At 39.2% G+C, this 22,992-nt stretch overlaps 1 protein-coding gene across 6 annotated transcripts in view; it reads left to right on the top strand.

The window, feature by feature from the left end:
- The window catches only part of LOC124777979 (caskin-2), a 1,020,751-nt gene that overhangs the window by 972,413 nt on the left and 25,346 nt on the right, over positions 1-22,992 (top strand). For all 6 annotated transcript variants that reach the window (XM_047253543.1, XM_047253546.1, XM_047253541.1 and 3 more), the window contains 3 exons: positions 3,192-3,283; positions 3,622-3,717; positions 3,986-4,246. In XM_047253543.1, coding sequence (XP_047109499.1) covers positions 3,192-3,283; positions 3,622-3,717; positions 3,986-4,246 — 449 coding nt within the window. The remainder of the gene's footprint in view (positions 1-3,191; positions 3,284-3,621; positions 3,718-3,985; positions 4,247-22,992) is intronic.

Genomic DNA, 22,992 nt, shown 5'->3' with positions numbered 1-22,992 from the left:
AAAACGTAAATCAGGATGGCCGGACGCGGGATTGAACCGTCGTCCTCCCGAATGCGAGTCCAGTGTCTAACCACTGCGCCACCTCGCTCGGTCGCGTGCGGTTGAAGCGGTATTGAATAGCATATTTCGTGACAGGTGGATTGGTCGTCGAAGCCTCATACTATGGCCCGCACGTTCACCGGATCTGACGTCGCCGGATTTCTTTCTGTGGGGAAAGTTGAAGGATATTTGCTATCGTGATCCACCGACAACGCCTGACAACATGCGTCAGCGCATTGTCAATGTATGTGCGAACATTACGGAAGGCGAACTACTCGCTGTTGAGATGAATGTCGTTACACGTATTGCCAAATGCATTGAGGTTGACGGACATCATTTTGAGCATTTATTGTATTAATGTGGTATTTACAGGTAATCACGCTATAACAGCACGCGTTTTCAGAAATGATATGTTCACAAAGGTACATGTATCACATTGGAACAACCGAAATAAAATATTCAAACGTACCTACGTTCTGTATTTTAATTTAAAAAGCCTACCCGTTACCAAGTGTTCGTCTAAAATTGTGAGCCATATGTTTGTGACTATTACAGCGCCATCTATCACAAAGCGAAAAAAGTGGTCCAACTGAAACATACATATTTCTTTACGTACTACACAAATATGTAATAAAAATGGGGGTTCATATTTTAAAAAACGCAGTTGATACCCGTGTGACCTATGACAGCGCCATCTACCGGGCCAACCATAGCGCCATCTGGTTTCCCCCCTTCAAGATATACAAGTTTCGTTCTTTGTAGTTTTTTCGTTTGACGCTTATTTCGTGAGATATTTGACCCGGTCACGATCAATGGACCACCCAGTATACAGTCACGGTAAAGCAAATTCTTAATAAATGAAGACTACTGCACAAAACATACTACTACACAGAGAGAGATGCTGAATGAAACACATTTGGTTGTCAAGAGGGCAATGCATGAAATCTTAAGTGACTAATATTATCCATATCTCTCAGAAAACTTAAAAAATAATGGTCATATATATAAAGGCTGTTAGTGGCAGCTAAGTTAGTTGTCGAACTCTCATGGACGAGAGAGGAACTGAAATTGAGGGCAGCAAAACAAAAGCAGGAATGCTTAACTCTGTTTTCAAACGTTCTTTTACAAAAGGAAATTCAAAAGTATTGTTCCCTTTTAATTCTCGCATCACTGCAAAGATCAGTGGTATGATATTAGCGTCAGTGGTGTTGAGAAACAGCTGAAATCACTAAAACTGAACAAGGTTCCAGGACCCGATGGTATCCCTATCAGATTTCACAACGGATTTGCAGTTGAATTAGCCCTGTCTTTAACAATAATATTCTATATAACTCTCGAAGATAAAGCAGCTCCCAGTTGTTGGAAGGAAGCACAGGTTACAGCCGTCTACAAGAAGAGTACCAGGCACGATTCACAAAACTATCTGTACATCTGTTTCTTGTAAAATCCTGAGGTGTCTCAAACAGAAGACTTCCTCTATGCCAACCAGCATGGATTCTGAAAACACTGATAGTTTGAAACCCAGCTGCACTTTTTTTTCAAATGATAAGAAAGCCACAAATCAAGGCAGCTGAATAAATGCAGTATTTTTTAACTTCCAAAATGCATTTGACTCAGTACCACACCTACGCTTATTGCCAAAAGTACGATCATGTGGTGAGTCAAATCACTGGACTAAGGGTTTCCCGTCACGAAGGAAATAGGACACACCCTGTTATCAAGCACGGAGACTCGTTGGCACACGTAGAAGTAACTTCAGATGTGCCGTAGGAAAATATGTTAAGACCCTTGCTATTTATGTTCTCAAATGTTAATGGCCTTCCAGAGAGCAATAATAGCAACCTCAGACTTTTTACACATGAATCTGTCATTTATAATGAAGCACTGTCTTAAAAAACTGCACAAATATTCAGTCAGATCTTCATAAAACTTTTGAAGTGGTGAAAAGATTGGCAACTTGTTTTAAATGTTCAAAAATGTAAAATTGTGTACTTCGTAAAACCAAAAAATTTAGTATCTTATGGCTACATTATCAATGAATTAGGAGGGATATAAAATTGACTATTCGGGTAGACGCGGTTACAGGTAAATGGATGGCAGACTTCAGTTAACCAGTTGCAGTCAGGGTGCAGAGGAGATTGCTTACATAACAAATAGGCCTAACAAGAGATGTTGAACATATGCAAAGAAGGTGGTTTTAAATGACGAATCCAGGAATATACCACAACCTCCCTATGCATCACTCCCGTAGCGAAAACGAAGAAAAAATTAAATAATTAATTATAGCACACACAGAGCAGTTTAAGCAATAATTCCCCCTGTATTCCATATGTGAATGTAACAGGAAAAAGCTCTAATAACTGGTACCAACTTGATACCAACTTCACAGTACTTAAAAGGAGTATTTATGTAGATGTAATGCGTATGTTTGAATAAATAATGAGAGGAAGTACTTCAGGTTCCCCACATTGACCAATGTGCAAGCAGTCACAACACATTCTGCAGGAAGAAATCATTCAGTGAACTGTCGTGTAGATGAGGTGTTTTCCATAGTTAGCCATTACCAAAAATAATTGTTTCTTTATGAAATGAAACATTATTTGCTCACATGTGTAAGCCAGAGTATTAGTATTCTTCAAAGTTCATTTAATCAATGGAAAATCCAGGCTGGAATGTAACAGTATTATGAAAAGGAACGTTGCCAGTCACCATATGCTGAATCGCAGATAGGCACTACAAAAAGACTGTCACAAATAAAGCTTTTAACCAGTAAGGCCTTCATCAAAGATAGATGACACACACACACACACACACACACACACACACACACACACACACACACAAAATGATCTCTCTCTCTCTCTCTCTCTCTCTCTCTCTCTGTGTGTGTGTGTGTGTGTGTGTGTGTGTGTGTGTGTGTGTGTGTGTGTGTCTATTTTTGACAAAGATTTATTTGTGACAGTCTCTGAGTTCATTAAACTTGAAAACAACCACAGTGTGGGTATCTTAATCAAGAATTTAATGATTGAACAGTATTTTTCGTGTGTGTCACTACTCTTTCACCCAGTGTGTTTCAGATGATTTTATTTCGATGTACCGATAGCTATTTCTAATTAAGTTTAACTGTTTCTAATTAGAATCTTTATTTTCAGAGGCATGTGACCATAGTGAAGTATACGAACTGACAGGAAAATCACCCGGAGCACAGTTCTCGTACCCCGCCTTCACATTCCCAGGGCCACAGGTGAGTCACATTTGATATAAACTAGTTCCAACACATTTACATTTCTGACCAACAAAGTTTCATAAGAGCAGATTGCAGCTGAAGTTAAATGATATACATTTATGTGCCAAAGTACACTTATGACAGTATAAAAATGTTATACTGGTGTTGTTGAGAGAGAAATAGAACACACAAATATCATTTAACAGCTTATTCACAGCTCAGTATTCACTTCCATGAATAATTCAGAGCATATGACAACCAATTATTTACTTCAAAGGTATCATTAAATTGTACTGTTTCATTTGCTGCAATTTCGACAAATATGACTGTAGTTGTGTTTTTTGTGACATCTGCAGGGTGTTCAGTACACACAATTAATGCATTCTGGCAAGAGTGCAGCCTACTACCACCAGATGTCTCTTCAGGAAGATCAAGGAATTGATATGACACAGGTAAGATAAAGACTGCAATTCCTACGAATGAATCATTTTCTTCTTTTTAAAATAATAATAGTAGTAATAATGAGGAGGAGGAGGCTAACTTGGCTTGGTAAATTTGGCAATTCCTTTTAAAAAATTAGAGGAAAACAATGAAATGTTTTTGTTAGAATACAGAGAAATTATGTAGAGGTACACTTAATGAGCCTCCTAGGGTGTTAACCTAAATATATAAGTAGTGTTGTGCTGTTCGGAGAATGCTAATTTGGAACACACGTTGCAGAGTCCCGGGAGAGACAGTCCGGGTTCTTCGGGTTCCGGGTCGGGCTCCGGGTCGCGCCACAGCACTGCGAGCCTGGACAGCGGGCGGGCGTCCGGCTACCACCTGCTGGGGCCGAGCAGTGGCGGTACGGGAGTGCGGGGGCCGGGGCCGGGGCCGCTGTCGTCCAGCCCGCGGTGCTCCCTCTCCTCGTCCTCGCTCGCCTCCTCGGAGCTAGGCGGTCCCGCTGCCCGAGCCGAGAGGCTGCTGCAGCAGGGAGTGCCGGTGAGTGCCGAGGCGCACGCTGTGCCTAGAGAACTCTCTCCTCATTGTGATTCATTCTTGCCTCACAGTAGGAACTGTATTACTTTTAATATACTTTACTTGTGTGACACTCTCTTGTGTACACTGATGTCATCGAACAGTGAAATATTATTGTTATAATGACGACGATGATGGTGATAATGGTAGAACTCAACTGTAGTGATGTTGAAAGAATGGTCCCAACATTGATTTGAAGTGGTCTATTTTTGAAGGAGGGAAAGGGAGACTGTGAAGTTCCTAAATCTGGATTTAAATTTTTGCACGCACAGATATAGTAATGGAAAGTTTTGGTGTTGGTATACCTGATTTGTTGTTTTTTTCCTCAGTCTTGTAGAATTCAAACACACACACACACACACACACACACACACACACACGGAGAGAAAGAGAGAGGGAGAACATTGGGCTAGCTTTATTTATTGTATTTGATCATGTCTCTCTAATCTTCACAACTGATTCTTGTAGACTTTTTGCACTGGAAAATACAGGGTGATGATAATTAAAGTTAAACTTCCAAACCACTGTAGAAATAACACCGCTGGTCAGAATGACGTCAAATTGAAACGGAATATTATCGGAGAAGGGGGAAAACGTATGGCAGAAGAAAAATAAATAGCTACAAAATGTAGCAATAAATGGTGCTGTAAGCATCAAAATTAGTAGTGGTCGACTACAGATAATAAATGAATCGTACAACAATGCCTGAGGTGTATGTTTGATGTTAAACAAACTGTACTACCCAGTGTGCATGGGTGTACAGGTGTAATACTGTTAGTTACAACAAGATTCACCACGGCAAGGTCGTATCACATCGGATAGGAAAATCGATTTTTAATTGGCCTGAGGCCAAAAACCACATAAAAAACATTACTCACATTGGTTTTTAATTGTCCTGAGGCCAAAAACTGCGTAAAAAGCGTCAATCACATTGGTTTTTAATTATCCTGAGGCCTAAAGCCACATAAAAAGCATCAATCAAAATCAGATCAGATTATTAATTTCTGTGTGACTGGCACAAAACATGTTCACTACGCTGTCCACCGTTTTCTGCAAAAAGTTGAAATTGAGAAAGAGCACGTTCCCAAATCGATCGAAATGTTTCTGGGGTCATGTTCAGAATGTGTTGCACAATGTGTGCCTTCAGTGGATCCATGTTTGCAATCGGAATACTGAACACAACGTCTTTCAGATAGCCCCACAGCCAGATGTCACACAGATTAAGGTCAGGTGATCGGGACGGCCAGGCTGTAGGGAAGTGGTGGCTGATAATTCTAGCATTTCTGAAATGGCACTTCAGCAGCTGCTTAACTGGATTTGCAATGTGCAGAGGTGCGCCATCTTGCATAAAAGTGATCCCATCCGCATATCCGTGCTGTCGGAGAGCTGGAATGACGTGGTTGCACAAAGGACACTCGTAGCGCTTACCAGTGACGGTACAGCTAACAGGACCCGAAGCTCCTGTCTCTTCGAAAAAATATGGCACTACGATAAGTGATGCCGTAAACCCTCACCATACAGTGACCATTTCAGGATGATGTGGTACTGGTTGATGTGCATGTGGATTTTCCATTGCGCATATTCGACAATTCTGTGTATTGACATATCCTGTCAGGACTTCGTCTGTCCACAAAATCTTCCACGGTCAGTCATTGTCCACTTCTGTGAGCACAAGAAATTCTAAAGCAAACGTCTCCCTTGCTGGCAGGTCAACAGGAAGCAACTCACACATATGGGTAATTTTGAATGAATAACAAAGAAAGATGCTTCGTAGTATTTTACACACCGTGCTCATGGGTATGTCCAGTGTTCAGGCAATTCTCCGTGCACTATACTCCCGTACTGCTGTGGCCACTGCTCCCACGGATGTCGAATCAATTTGTTTCCTACCTCTACCAATCTTTTCCAATTTCATTTTCTCCAGATCCATGGCAGTCATTGGACCAATGCCTTTTTTCAAACACTTCAGTGTCCGGAATTTCTGCAGAGCAACGTGTGCACAGTCATCATTCTTGTAATACAGCTTTACAAGCAGAGCGCGATCCTGCATTGAGGCAGTCATGGCAGACGATGCAGATGCGAAAGGAGGAAAAGCCGTGTACCCGGCATTTTTATACCAACTTCAATGGCCCGTGTGACAGGCATTTTCATTTACATATTCTGACACATACAGCACCATCTATTGATCAATTTTCACACTATTTGTTTTCTTCTGCCATACTTTTTCCCCCGTCTCTGATAATATTCCGTTGCAATTTGATGTCATTCTGACCAGTGGTGTTATTTGTACAGCATTTTGAATGTTTAACCTTAATTATAATCTTTAACTACTGATTTGTATAATACAGTGTAACAGGATAGATAAAAAAAATATACCCACCAAGCGACGGCAAGAGAACACCCACATAAAAATGGGGTTTTACTTACGCAAGCTTTCGGAGCCAGTGGCTGCTTCTTCTGGCAGATGGGTTGAAGGGAAAGGAAGAGACATGAAGGAAAAGGACTAGAGAGGTTTTGGAAATGGAATAAAGTCGGCCAGAATCCCAGGTCGAGGGAGACACACTGGACAGGATCAGAAGTCTTCCCTGATTCGTGGTTATGGGTGACTTTTTCCAAACTCTACCCCTTTTCCTAAACTTCTCCAGTCCTTTTCCTTCACCCCTCTTCCTTCCCCTTCAACCCTTTTGCTGGAAGAAAGAGCCACTGACTCTGAAAGCTTGCATAAGCAGAATCCTTTTTTATGCATGTGTTCTCCTGCTGGCACTCAGTGAATACATTTTTTTATCTATCCAATTACATTATATTGTCAATAATTGTGTTATATGCTTTCAAGCAATACCTCTGCCCCAGAAGGCTCACGACACCACCTATACTCGCAAGGGCTGTCGGCCAGTTCCTCCATTACGGGAGCTCTCAAAATACTCTGTGATTATTTAATGTTTAGGTCTTCCAACTCTTCAGAATCAAGAGCAGGATGTTGTTGGCGTTTCCACTGGTCTTTTTATATTTGCACATAGAATGCTTCTGTGAGGTGCCAGTTCCTGCCTGGATTTCCCAAAGTTTTGCTGGAACAGGTGTGGGAAAAAGTTGGCTGTCATGGGAAAATTACCCACCCTCGAGACCAGCATCGTTTGCTCTGAGAACCACCCATTTGGAAGGATTACCATCTCTAGACCAAATAAAAATGCCTCTGCTCCTGCAATGGGATACTGCCCCCTTATGACTATCTACATATACAGCTACACAGATAATCTGCAAGCCACCGTACTGCGCATGGTGATGTGTACCCTGTACCGCTACTAGTCATTCTCTCCTGTATTCCACTCGCAAATAGAACAAGGGGAACCTTAATTTCTCATGTGTCATCTTCTCGGTCCTTGTGTGCAGGGTTTGTTGGTGGCAGTAGAGTTGTTCAGCAGTCAGCTTTAAAAATCGGTTCTCTTAATTTTCTCAATAGTGTTCCTTGAAGAGAGGGGGAAAAAAAAAAAAAACATCGCCTTTCCTCCAGGGATTCCCACTGAGACTGTGCTGTTCGAACCTACCGGTAACAAATGTAGTAGCCCACTTCTGTATTGCTTCTGTGTCTTTCTTCAATCCAACCTGGTACTGATCCCAAACACTCGAGCAGTATTCAAGGGGGGGGGGGGAGGGGGAGGGGGTGGCATCTGCGTCTTATATGCAGTCTCCTTTAAATGTGAACCACATTTTCCTAAAATTCTGCCAGTAAACTTAAACTGTCCATTCACCTTTCCTACCGCAGTTCTCACATGCTTGTTTCATTTCATATCACTTTGAAACATGATGCCCAGGTATTTAAATGACTTGACTGGGTCAAGCAGGACACTACTAATACTTCATCTGAAAACGGTAGAGAATTAGCATAAAGGAGTGATCAAGAAATAGCATGTTGGACTCACAGCTTTAATATTTTATGCTTTATTCACGTTTGTAACTCACAAGTTTCCACTACTCGAGAAACCTCGACCTACTCTGCTTACATAAAAATGGACACCAGTCACTTTTGTGTCAGGAATATGCAAAACATTTGGAAATACATTCTTGTTTCCTTTGTTCATAAGCCACTTATATATTAAAAGAAATATTTTCTAATATTATAAAAAAACCTCATTTACTTACCTCACATCCTTCCATCACGGGTATTCAACATTGCTCAGTGCATTTTTCAGTTATGGTAGTAAGGTTTGTTTAACACTGAAATATAAACTGAAGGTCTAAACTTTCAGAAAGCAGCCATTAAAGTGATTATCAGAATTATTAAAAGGAAACAGCCTGCTTGAAGACAGAGATGAGCTGCACACAAAAGTTTGAGTTTGTACAGTGTCACGACCAGCTCTGGGTTAACACTGTCTTTAGGCTGTGAGCTGTGTGAACACTGAGTTGAGCAGGCTGTTGCTGACTGAAATAAAATCTAATGTGAGTGCAGTGCCTGTTGCTGCAATTGAGAGATGGAGAAAGATAGGTTGGCTGAACGTCTTACAGAAAATATACAGGAGGGCTTTTCTGTGATCTACCTAAGGCATTTGACTGTGTGAATCACAGTATTCTGCTAGATAAATTGAAGTATTATGGGTTTTTAGCTTAGAATCGTAATTTGAGCACACTATTTTGAAATAAGAAAAAATACGGAAGAAATACACAAAATGCTTAAAAATGCACAGAAAAATAAGGCTAGCTTATCCCGTCAAAGTATTAGAGAACTGAATCGTCAGGTAGAAGAGCATCTTATACATCTGGAAAATTTCGAGAGCTCTGAAGGGATAGACTACCTGTGCCTATCTGAGCATCGAGTAGCCACTGGGTTAGATAACTTTGATAGAAAAGATTACACTCTAGCAGCTTGCTCGTGCAGAACTGATATGGGAAATGTAGAAACTGTTACACATATTAAGACAGTACACGAGCTCAAAAACATTGAGATGAGTAGATTTTTTAGTGATAAGTAAGCACGTAGAATTGTGTGTTTGTGAATTAATACTGAAAAATAGTTCATTTTTAATTGTAACTGCAACAGATCCCTGAAGGGAAAGTTTGATGTGTTTTTAACGAATCTGCATTCCTTACTGTGCTTTGTGTCTGAGAGCAGCAATCGGTCTATGGCGACTTTACTGTACGTTTTATAAAGCAAAAATTATTTGGAACCTAAAATTTGATCTCAGTGATTAACAACTGAATCCTAACTCATAATGTTTTATTGGCTGAAAGCAAGAAAATAAATGTTTACTCAGTAACAAATACTCTCTCTGATCATGATGCACATTTAATCACAAAGCGAGACAGTAACTGTTTATTCAGATGCTCTCTCTGATCGTGATCAACAGTTAGTTAGGATAAATAACATAGTGCTTTATTGTTTGGATACTCATTAGTGGAAATCAGTTAGAATAATTAATGACTCCAGTTTTTAGGAATAGTTTACAAGAGATGCCCTGGGATGAACCAAATGCTAACATAAAATTTAATCTATTCCATTACAAATTCATATCATTATTTGAAAATAGCTTTCCGCATAAGCTAATCGCAGAGGACATTAAATGGCCAGTAGGATCACTAAAGGGAGTAAAGTAACTTGTGAAAGAAAAAGGGAAAATATATCTGTTACCAACAACAAATAGAGATCCTGAGGTAGCCACACACTACAAAAACTATTCAAAATTTCTACGAAAAAGTATTAAAAAGTCAAGGAACGTGCACTTACTCGTAATGCCACAAATTGATACTTCCAACAATAGATTTAAGCCTACGTGGACTGTAGTGAAATGAGAGACAGGACAATCAGCCACGAAAAAGAATAACACCACTGTTGAATTGAATATATGGGCTATAAATTATGAGTCATAGCTAGTAAATGTATTCAATAGTCATTTCAAAAATCTAGTAGAAATTATAGGGACCATCAGTTCAATGGAAAAAGCAACAACCATAAAACTTAATCATATGATTGTATCACCAACTTCTCTTTTGTAATTAAGAAAATTATACATTCTTTCAGAAGTAAAAGCTCATCTGTTTTTTACGGTATTTACAATAGAAAAATGCAGATTAGTTCCCATACAATAAGCCCAGTCTTATCTGAAATACGTAATCCATCACTACTCGAGGCATTTTTCCAGAGAAACTGAAATATGTCATTGTCAAACCCCTATGTAACAAAGGTGATAGGAGAGATGTCAATAACTACTAACCTGTTTCACTACCGCCATCATTTTCTGTAATTTTTGAGAAGGTGATATATTTTAAATTAGTATCTCACCTGAGAAACACAAATATCATCAGAAAATCACAGTTTGAGTTTCAGAGGACGTGCTCTACTGAAAATGCAGTTTACACGTTCACTCGTCAAATTTTACAAACATTAAATAATAAAATAATACAATTGGTATTTTCTGTGACCTACCTAAAGCATTTGACTGTGAATCACAGTATTCCTATAGAGAAATTGAAGTTTTATGGGATTCATGGTACAGCCAACCTGTGGATAATGCCATGTCTAACCAAAAGAATGCAGAACATTGTAAGTACAGGGCGATCAGTTGTGAATGCAGCGTGCGGTGCTGGCGAGGCCAGCCGCTGTACCCTCGGCACAGATGGCAGGAGGCCTGCAGGAAGTACAGTATGGTTTCGTGCGTAACTTATTTCTAAAATAATAAAGAAGTAAATTGCTCATTTATACTAACCAAGAAGATCCTGGAACTGCCTCCATGCATTGTTCAAGCATTTCTAACACCTGCATAGGAAATTGTTCATTACACTCCTCAGTTCCCTCTCAGAAATTTATTTATTTATTTCATTCGTGTTCTGTAGACCCATTAGCGATAAATCGCTTGGATGTAGAACGTGTCGTGTACGTAGATTTATAGACATTTGTTTATAGTAATAGACTGTACAATGAATAATATATTTCATAGAAAAAATGTTTACAAGAATTGTTTTTTGTAAAAAGTTACAAATTACGTTGAACATACTTACAATAGATCAAAATCAATTCACATACTCTTATACATAAATTCGTCCAGTGAGTAAATGGTATAACTTAGAAGATATTGTTTAAGTTGATCTTTAAAAGTAGGTGGATCAGTAACTGACATTTTTATTGCCTGAGGGATAGCATTAAAGATTTTTATGCAAGAGTAGTGTACTCCTTTTTGTACCATACTTAGATTCTTTTGTTCAAGAGGAGATGGGACCTGGATAAACTGACTAAATCAGAGGCTGTACAGAGGTTCAGGGAGACCATAAGGGAACAATTGTCACGAATGGGGGAAAGAAATACTGTAGAAGAAGAGCGGGTAACTCTGAGGGATGAAGTAGTGAAAGCAGCAGAGGATCAAGTAGGTAAAAAGACGAGGGCTAGTAGAAATCCTTGGGTAACAGAAGAAATATTGAATTTAATTGATGAAAAGAGAAAATATAAAAATGCAGTAAATGAAGCAGGCAAAAAGGAATACAAAAGTCTCAAAACTGTGATCGACAGGAAGTGCAAAATAGCTAAGCAGGCCTGGCTAGAGGACAACTGTAAGGATGTAGAGGCTTATTTCACGAGGGGTAAGATAGATACTGCCTACAGGAAAATTAAAGAGACGTTTGGAGAAAATAGAACCACTTGTATGAATATCAAGAGCTCAGATGGAAACCCAGGGTCTGTACAAAGGTGATGTACTTGAGGACAATATTATGGAAATGGAAGAGGATGTAGATGAAGGTGAAGTGGGAGATACAATACTGCGTGAAGAGTTTGACAGAGCTCTGAAAGGCCTGAGTCGAAACAAGGCCCCGGGAGTAGACAACGTTCCATTAGAACTACTGACGGCCTGACAATACTCTACCATCTTGTGAGCAAGATGTATGAGACAGGCGAGATACCCTCAGACTTCAAGAAGAATATAATAATTCCAATCCCAAAGAAAGTAGGTGTTGACAGATTTGAAAATTACCGAACTAACAGTTTAAGAAGTCACAGCTGCAAAATACTGACGCAAATTCTTTACGTACGAATGGAAAAACTGGTAGAAGCCGACCTTGGCGAAGATCAGTTTGGATTCCATAGAAATATTGAACACATGAGGCAATACTGACTCTATGACTTATCTTAGAAGAAAGATTAAGGAAAGGCAAACCTACATTTCTAGCATTTGTAGACTTAGAGAAAGCTTTTGACTGGAATACTCTCTTTCAAATTCTAAAGGTGGCAGGGGTAAAATACAGGGAGTGAAAGGGTATTTACAATTTGTACAGAAACCAGATGGCAATTGTAAGAGTCGAGGGGCATGAAAGGGAAGCAGTGGTTGGGAAGGGAGTGAGACAGGGTTGTAGCCTCTCCCCAATGTTATTCAATCTGTATATTGAGCAAGCAGTAAAGGCAACTAAAGAAAAATTCAGAGTAGGTATTAAAATCCATGGAGAAGAAATAAAAACTTTGAGGTTCACCAGTGACATTGTAATTCTGTCAGAGACAGCAAAGGACTTGGAAGAGCAGCTGAACAGAATGGACAGTGTCTTGAAAGGAGGATATAAGATGAACATCTACAAAAGCAAAACAAGGATAATGGAATGTAGTCGAATTAAGTCGGGTGATGCTGAGGGAATTAGATTAGGAAATGGGACAGTTAAAGTAGTGAAGGAGTTTTGCTATTTGGGGAGCAAAATAACTGATGATGTATGAAGTAGAGAGGATATAAAATGTAGACTAGCAATAATGACAAGGAAAGCGCTTCCCCGAAAAGAAATTTGTTAACATCGAGTATAGATTTAAGTGTCAGGAAGTCATTTCTGAAAGTATTTGTATGGAGTGTAGCCATGTATGGAAGTGAAACATGGACGATAAACAGTTTAGACAAGAAGAGAATAGGAGCTTTCGAAATGTGGTGCTACAGAAGAATGCCGAAGATTAGATGGCTAGATCATGTAACTAATGAGGAGGTATCCAATAGAACTGGGGAGGAGTTTGTGGCACAACTTGACCAGAAGAAGGGACCAGTTGGGAGGACATGTTCTGAGGCATCAGGGGATCACAAATTTAGCATTGGAGGGCAGCGTGGAGGGTAAAAATCGTAGAGGGAGACCAAGAGATGAATACACTAAGCAGATTCAGGATGTAGGTTGCAGTAAGTTTTGGGAGATGAAGAAGCTTGCACAGGATAGAGTAGCATGGAGAGCTGCATCAAACGAGTCTCAGGACTGAAGACCACAACAACAACAACACATGGAATTGAATCAATTGATTTTTTTCAATTTTAGTGATAGTCCTTTAGAGGTAAACCAGTTAAAGGTGTCCTGAAAATTTGCATTTACAGTGATCTCAAGATTAGTATTTGTTGAATTGTGTACCAGAATTGTCATGTCATCGGCAAAGAAAGGAAATTTTACCTTAGCCCTTGTACACACTGGAAGGTCATTTATGAAAATAAGGAAAAGTAGAGGACCCAGAATAGAGCCCTGTGGGACTCCACAGTTTATTGTGCCCCAAGTAGAGGACACTGGTTCCCCATTAGTGTCGTTTACCATGACTTTCTGTTTCCAATCCTTTAAATAGGAGGCAAGCCACGTCCCTGCTTTGCCAGTTAACCCATAAAATTCTGCCTTTCTCAGAAAAATCTCACGGTTCATGCAATCGAACGCCATAGAAAAGTCACAAAAAATTCCAGATGGAGACATTTTACTATTAATTGATTCAAGAACTGCATTGGTGAAAGAATATATTGCATCTTCTGTTGAGATGTTTTTCTGGAAACCAAATTGAGTTTTATTGAGAAAATCGTATTTACTAAGATTTTCAAGAATCCTTCTGTGTACAAGTTTCTCGAGAATCTTGGAGAAACAAGTTAAGAGTTACATAGGATGATAATTGGTTACTTCATTTGTCACCCTTCTTGTACAATGGTTTCAAAACTGCATATTTAAGTCTATCAGGGACAATTCCTAGTGTCAGTGATTCATTAAAGATGTGGCACAGGACTTCACAAATGAAAATGTGTGTGTGTGTTTCAACACTTTGAGCAAATACCATCAATAGCAGTTGAGTTTTTGTTTTTCGTTGTCCTTATTATCTTCTTAATTTCCTCAATAGTGACAGGAGGCATGCTAATTTCCGGTGTTGCACTAAGTCCACTTCTCTGTAAAAGATTCAGAGCGTCATTTATAGAACCTTTACACCCTATCTTATGCGCTGCAGTCAAAAAATGCTTGTTGAAAATTTTTGCAACATTTTCACCTTTATCAGTGATATTCCCATTATGTCTAACTTCAATATTTCCTGCATTATTCGAATAACTAGCAGTTTCTCTTTTAATAATACCCCAGATGGTGTTTATTTTGTTGCCAGAATTATCTATTTCTGATTTGATGAACATACTTTTTGCCTTTATCAGTACTTCATTTAAGATCCTGCAGTACCTTTTATAATGAGCTCTTATTTCAGGATCATTTGTATTTCTGAGAGAAACATAAAGCAGTCTTTTAGTCCTACATGATGTCTTTATTCCTGTTTGCTGATATGGCTCTGGTACTTGTTCTCTGCAGTTCTTAGAGGGAAGACACCTTCAAAGTGCCACATAAATTCATTTATAAATACGTTAAATTTGTCAATAGGTTAAATTTGTCATAGACTTTCAGTGCTCTATAAATTGGGCTCCAGTCAATGAGTTGAAGATAACTGTTGAAGATCATGAGATTTTCATTATTAATTACCCTAAATGACCTTTTACAGACTTTGTCCTTCTCGTGTGGGCATATATCATCGATAGTTAGCAATTGGCCATCACGGTCTGAAAGACCATTTAGGACTTGTTTTACTGTTGCATTGGTGTTTCTATTCTCATCAATGAAAATATTATCTATAAGATTTGAACAGTAGTTCGTAACCCTTGTGGGGAAGTCTACCCTGGGTGTGAGGTTGTATGTGTTCATTATATGTAGCATGTCAGCTCTACTACTATCATAATCTGGAAAGTTAATGTTAAAGTCTCCTAAGACTACAGTATTTTTATTTTCTGAATATATATAGGATAGAGGAGATTTGAGTTGCTTAAAGAACATACATTGCTCCCCTGATGTGTCACTATACACTGTTACTATAATGTAATTGGTGCTAATTTCTATGCCACAAGCTTCAAAATGCTGATCAAAACAGTACTTTGTGAGCTCTAGAGATCTATACATTATATTCTTTTTTACATATATTATTACACCACCCTTCTGCACACTGTTTCTACAAAAGTGAGAGGCAATACGACAGCCATCTAGATTCAGCATATTGATACACTCCTTTCACGGTGTTCAGTAAAACAAAGGATATCGGCATTATCAGTAGTATTACTGTCACTAATATTCATTGTCAACAGTTCTAGTTTACTTGCTAGGTTTCAAGATGGGTGAGTTTTTGCACACGCTCGTTAGATAATTGATCTTTTGCTGAGTGTAATTTCTAACTGATGTACCTAAGTCACAATTTTCCCCTTTTTGTTGCGAAACCATAAAAAATCTTATTTAGTAGAGCAGGTTTTGTAGGCCTCGAGCTCCTCTTTTGATTGTAGACTGCTGCAGTCCGTGGTGACACTACAGTAGTTTTGATGGAACACTGTGATCTAATTGTTGATCCTGCTGCAGTTAATGTTTCAGGTGCTGTAGTTGAAGTATCTGAAGTTGATGACACTTCCACTCCTTTGATTGATGACACTTTCACTGCGTTGTTGACACTTGCACTCTTTTGATTGCAGACTGCTGCAGGCCTTGATGACACTACAGTAGCTTTGATGGAGCACTGTGGTCTAGTTGTTGATCCTGCTGCAGTTAATGTTAATGTTTCCGGCGCTGTAGTCGCTGTAGCTGGAGTTAATGACACTTGCACTGTTGACGGGACAGTTGATGTAGTAAAAGCTGAGCTTGACAAATCATCTATGTCAATTTCTTTACTTGAATTGTTTCTCAGTTTATCCGAAGTCACTGCAGTTGTACCACTCTGTGATCCTATATTAGGCTGCACCGTACTAACTGCTATTGGTGGATACTGTGATTCATTGAATTGATGTAGGTTTTCCAGTATTAAGTCACACAATCCAGATTTGCCACTGCTGTTCCTGTGCATTCCATGCGTTGTGAAGTCTTCTCTTAGATTGGCAGCTTTAAGAAAGCTAACGTTGCAGAACAGTTTGCACACGTTCTCAATTTTACGATTTATAATTTCTATTTATTTATTTACACAAGATGTTTTTGTTAGGTCATGTCACTCAGGAATACTGACGATAGTTATTTTGAGTGCTGGCACACACTGTAGCATTTTCTTCAGATCTCTTATTGCATGTTTCGCTTCATTTTTGTAAACATCATTTGCTCCAGCTATTATTATAAATGAGTTATTTGAACCCGAGTCTTTGTATTTGTGGATATCTTTCGTAACAAAATACAGAGGCACACCTTGTTTCACTAGACCCATAACATTTACCTTTTCCATTTTTTCTTTCAGTGTTTCAGCTAGCCCTCTTCCATGACTGTACGAGAATAAGTAAATATTTTCTCGATTTACTTCCGATTTTCAGCCTTGTCATTTTTCCCCAGCAATAAAGTGTTCACCTTATCATCACATTTGTTTCTAATATATAATCTATTAGTACTTTCTTTGCTGCCAGAATGAGTTAAATGTTTCTCATTGAGACCTTTTGCTGTAAGGTATTCACGAGAATTCGCAATGACTTCTCTTTTTGCACTACAGTACTGTCTGATAATACCTGATATCTATTACTTAATTTGATATGAAAATTATCTGTAGAAACTTTTGCCTGATCAGCCTTTTTAGGTGTGTAGGACATGTTACAAAGTAGGTCAAAGTGAGTGTCTGCTGCTTTTACGTTCGCCGACTTGGTTTTTTTCTACTGAGAAGGCATTTTTTAGTTTGTTTACTTCCGATTTTAGCCAGCACACATCATTCATTAATGTTGTAACAACACATTGTTCAATGCCTGCATCGTATGCAACGAAAAGATTGTTAATGGCGTTGCACTGATCACTACACAAACACATCTTATTGATTGGAGTGTAACTTAAACTGACTGCGACAACACAATTTGGATGAACCCACTGTTAAGCTTCTTCACACATACAGAGTCCCTGTGTTACATTTTTTCCACATACATAACACTTAACATCATTATTTTCGTAATTTGAACTGGAGTGATTTACCACTAACCAATATGTGACACCATCTTGTCTTATATTTATTATGTTTAAAAAGTAAACTGTTTCATTAGAAATAACCTACAGTCCATTAATGAACTTTTGCTTTTTCATTATGACCAACATTATTATTTGAACTTATTCTTACTCTGGTATTACTTTGAATACATAGGTAATATATCTTCACTGAGATATACACAACAAGAAACAGTGCTATATCTATATATGTTCTCATATCGTTTATATCTAAAAACAAAGATGATGTAACGTACCAAACAAAAGCATTGGTATGTTGATAGACAAACAAATAAACACACACACACACAAAATTCAAGCTTTCGCAACCCACGGTTGCTTCATCAGGAAAGAGGGAAGGAGAGGGAAAGACGAAAGGATGTGGGTTTTAAGGGAGAGGGTAAGGAGTCATTTATATAGGCAGGATAAAATTGTATGGTAGATTACAGTAAAAAGGGAAGGTGACTCCTTACCCTCTCCCTTAAAACCCACATCCTTTGGTCTTTCCCCCTCCTTCCCTCTTTCCTGATGAAGCAACTGTTGGTTGTGAAAGCTTGAATTTTGTGTGTGTGTTTGTGTTTATTTGTGTGTCTATCAACATACCAATGCTTTCGTTTGGTAAGTTACATCATCTTTGAAACTTTCTGACAGATTAAAACTGTGTGCCCGACCGAGACTCGAACTCGGGACCTTTGCCTTTCGCGGGCAAGTGCTCTACCAACTGAGCTACCGAAGCACGACTCACGCCCGGTACTCACAGCTTTACTTCTGCCAGAATCTCGTCTCCTACCTTCCAAACTTTACAGAAGCTCTCCTGGAGACGAGATACTGGCAGAAGTAAAGCTGTGAGTACCGGGCGTGAGCCATGCTTCGGTAGCTCAGTTGGTAGAGCACTTGCCCACGAAAGGCAAAGGTCCCGAGTTCGAGTCTCGGTCGGGCACACAGTTTTAATCTGCCGGGAAGTTTCATATCAGCGCACACTCTTCTGCAGAGTGAAAATCTCATTCTGGAAACATCCCCCCAGCTGTGGCTAAGCCATGTCTCCGCTATATCCTTTCTTTCAGGAGTGCTAGTTCTGCAAGGTTCGCAGGAGAGCTTCTGTAAAGTTTGGAAGGTAGGGGACGAGATACTGGCAGAAGTAAAGCTGTGAGTACCGGGCGTGAGTCGTGCTTCGGTAGCTCAGCTGGTAGAGCACTTGCCCGCGAAAGGCAAAGGTCCCGAGTTCGAGTCTCGGTCGGGCACACAGTTTTAATCTGCTAGGAAGATTCATATCAGCGCACACTCCACTGCAGAGTGAAAATCTCATTCTGGATTACATCATCTTTGTGTTTAGATATATTTTTCCCACGTGGAATGTTTCCCTCTGTTATATTCATATCTTCTCATATCATGTGTTTGACTTCTCCCATATCATGTTGTACACTTCTGTACACTGAATGATTGAGTGGATCAATAAATATACAAATACAAACTGAAGGCAGTTGCTAGTTTCAAGTTCATCTAAAGTGTGTGGATTTGATTCATACACTTTTTAGTGCTCCTGACCCAGAGATAAAAATCACAGTGTTAAATGTGGGTAATGAGGAGGCCATATGTTGTTCGTGATAATTCTATCTTGAAACACGTCGTGAATCTCCTGTATATGTGCCATTGCAGGGTCCTGTTGAAAGGTCATGAAAACATGTTTCCCCTCAGTTAATTGGCCAAAATATGGCCACAATATTTTTTCCACGTATCTCTCCCCATTAACTGTTTCGAGGAAAAAAAATAGGTCTGTTAGTCTCTCACCACTAATAGCACACCACATTCCTATTTTCTGATCGTGCACAGGTGCCTCATGCATTTTGTTAGGCTTTTCAAAACGCCAGTAATGATTATTTTGTGAACTAATGTAGCCACTTAGGTAGAACTGTGATTCGTCTGAAAAAGGAGGGGTCAATTTCTCTGTCATGCGCCCTATTCAAACTCTGTTCAGAAAACTGCAACATTTTTGTAGAGTCACCATGTTTAAGTTCTTGCACTGCAGTTATTTTATTGGGCTGTAACTTGTTCCTCTTTCAACAGAGCCATAGGAAATTCCCATTTGCTGAGAAAGAATCAAACTCATTTTCTAGGAGACCTTTCCAGAGTATGCCCAATGTTATCAAGTGTTACTTCTGTGAGTACTGCATGTGGCTGTCTACAGTTCCTGTCAAGAACACTTCCCATTTCACGAAATTTATTTATCAATCTATGAATCGTACTCTGATTAGGAACACGAACATCAGGAAATTCCTCTCAAAATAATCTCATTACTGCACGTCCTTATCCAGCACATGTGAATGAATCATACACGAATACTCTTTAGTGAATAGCATCTTGTAATTCACCATTTCACTCAAAACACTTTCACTCAATACGCTGTATTCCATCGCCTAGCGAAAATGTACTACCTGCAGATCACTTCTACACAAGCAAAGTCCTCACAGCGGAGGGGAAAGATTTTCACCAAAGCAGAATTACAACTTTCTGCAGATGACACAAGTGTTGTAATCAGTCCAAGCATACATACAGAAGCAGAAGAAGATGGTAAACAGTGTTCTTAAAAATATCATTAACTAGTTTTTTGCAAGTGGTCTCACCTTCAATTTTAAGAAGTCACAGCATCCACACCTAGGTTTACTAAACCAATGATAAGTGTAACACATGATGAGGAAATAACGTGTAGGGTGGAAACTTCAAAATTCTTAAGTGTGTGTATCGATGAGAATTTAAACTGGAGAAAGCACATTTTGGAACTCCTAAAACAACTTAATTCAGACACATTTGCATTTAGAATCACTGCAAATCTTTGGGAGAGACAAATCAGTAAGCTGATATGTTCGTCATATTTTCATTCAATAATGTGATATGGAATAATATTTTGGGGTAACTCATTTTTAAGAGGGAAGGTCTTTATTGCTGAAAAATGTGCTGTAATAATGATATGTGATGCTCACCAAAGCTCTTCTTGTAGGCATCTTTGAAGAAGTCCTAACTACTACTTCACTGTAAAAAAGGTTGGAACAACAATTTTTGATCATTTACTCAGTGATATAAAATGTCTTGACACACTGCAAAGTAAAATTTGAAAAGAAACCAAAAAGTTTCTCCTTGTCAACTCTTACTGTTCCATAGAAGGATTTATATTATTTTAACTTGTAAAATGTGATGGGTAGGAATTACTAACGCACATCTGTATGTTAAAAATAAAATATTACAAATGTTCAGCATGTAAGCCATATTTACAAATTAATTTGTCATGTGACTGTATAATGACTCATTTAACATCATTACAAGTCATTACGCAAAATGATCCACGGAACATGAAACTAACTAACTATAAAATTATGAGACAGAATTTCTGGCCATTAGGTACCTAGAGAAGGTACTCTCTCTCTCTCCCTCACACACACACACACACACACACACACACACACACACACACTACTTCTGTTATTGCCTGTGTTTGGTCGTTTGCTACTATTCATTGGTGCAAAGGGTACTCCCTGAGATGCACAATACAGGGTGGTCCATCTGAAGTTTCGGATGAGATTCTCGAAAACTATACATCCGGTAAAAATAGTGGGGTCTAGTGTAGTAGGGGATACAACCCGTCGGCTTTGGACAATGACGTCACAAGTCGCCAGAGAACAGTTTACCATTTTCGCTTTTGCTGTTATGTTTCAGTTTCGTTTTTTTACTGATTGCTTAATAAAGTGGATCTGTTTATTCTATCTCGTGAGATTTTTTTTAAAAAGCCAAAAAACACTTATCAGCTACTGAAGGGAGCTACAACACTAAGAAGAATCGCTTCTCGTTTGGCGACTTGTGACGTCATTGTCCAAAGCCGACGGGTTGTATCCCCTGCTACACTAGTCCCAAATAGTGGATATGACAAGTTCATAAGCTCAAAGAGGGTCATCAAATGATACTACACGTGACCCGCAGCACCCGCCCCCTTGGGTGGGGTGGGGGGCAACTTTTAAATCTTAAATGGAAACCCCCATTTGTTATTGTAGATTCGGATTCTCCATAAAAAAGTAATCAAGTTTTGTCTGAAACATTTTTTTAAACCATTGACACGTGACGCTGAAATCGAGAAAAATTAAAATTGGGTTAGAACCCCGATTTATTTAGAATGATCCGAGAAAGGTCGCATCAAATCGATACAAAATGTGCACCAATTCTTCCATTACGCGAAATTAAGCTAATTTTTTTTTTGCAGAATGTATCCTGCCTGCTACAGTTTTTGATGGAGGGAGGCGGAATGGTATTAAAATCTCGTTAGGGTACTCTAAACAATTGCATTACTCACCCGACTGTGGCGCTACTGTGACCAAACTGCGAACTATGGCTCAGTATAAATGTCGGTGCAATGCGATCAGACGTCACTTCACTTTCAGATTGTGAATATAAACTTCAACTGACGGAAGTAAATTATTCTGTAGCGAAACATGACTCACGGTCCTCGTACAGAGATTGTTGATATGATGTTAATTTTAGGTGAATGCCATAATTATTACGCTGCAGCTGCGCAACTGTATGCGGATCGTTTCCCAAACAGACGACATCCACGCGAAAACATTATTCTAAATTGCACTCAACGAGCTCGAAATGGATACATGCACCATCCACCTCGCCATCGCGAATACAATGAAAATGACGCTCGTACCCTCCCAAAATGATTCGGAGACAAACTGGAATACCAAAATCAACTGTTTAGAGGATTTTGAAGGTACATAAATATCATGCGTGTTATATCACACTGACATAGGCATTAACGCTGAAAGATATGCGTTGCGGCGGGGCGAGTTAAAAGTTGCCCTTCGTTGCGTAATTGTTTGACCACTGTCTTTCTTCGTACTGTGCACTACAATAAGTTCCACCTACCTCACTCAGTACAGCGTCTGGTCACCAGCCCGATTCCCTGCATGCATAGATACCGTTCAGACGATGTTAAAAGCCGCGTTGAAGAAAAACATCGTCAATACTTACGTTTGCAAAGTCCGCCTAAACCTTGGTTGGAAGCTATCCTGTATAATAACGATTTTCGGGTGGAGGGCGACTGCTTCATTCTTTTAGAAAACATGTCAAAATTCCGCAACACGTTCTTTATTTCTTTAGGCTCAAAATTAAGGAATTGGTCATCAGCCCGTATTTATTTAAATGACTAATATCAATGTCCTCATCTAACAGATCATACAACCCAGTATACAAGCAAGACAGCCAGAAATATACTTAAGTCCAAACCGAATTATTACGTGATCTACAGTCGATGCTCTGCTACAATGTGTGAGTTTCACATTTGGTCTTATTTTTAGTGGATTTCTAATAAAGAAACTGCTCGCCAACTGTTCCATCGATGAATATAAAACGTGCCAAGCAGAATTCTACAAAGACCGAAAGTTCATACGTGTTTATCTTTCCAACTAAACAATTCACAAAGCTCCGTAAATGCAACTGCTTTCACGGCAATACCATCTGGACGC

Source organism: Schistocerca piceifrons, chromosome 2, assembly GCF_021461385.2.
Source record: "Schistocerca piceifrons isolate TAMUIC-IGC-003096 chromosome 2, iqSchPice1.1, whole genome shotgun sequence".
Lineage (NCBI taxonomy): Eukaryota > Metazoa > Arthropoda > Insecta > Orthoptera > Acrididae > Schistocerca > Schistocerca piceifrons.
The sequence above is the reverse complement of the archived record's forward strand: the minus strand, read 5'-3'. Positions and strand labels throughout refer to the sequence as shown.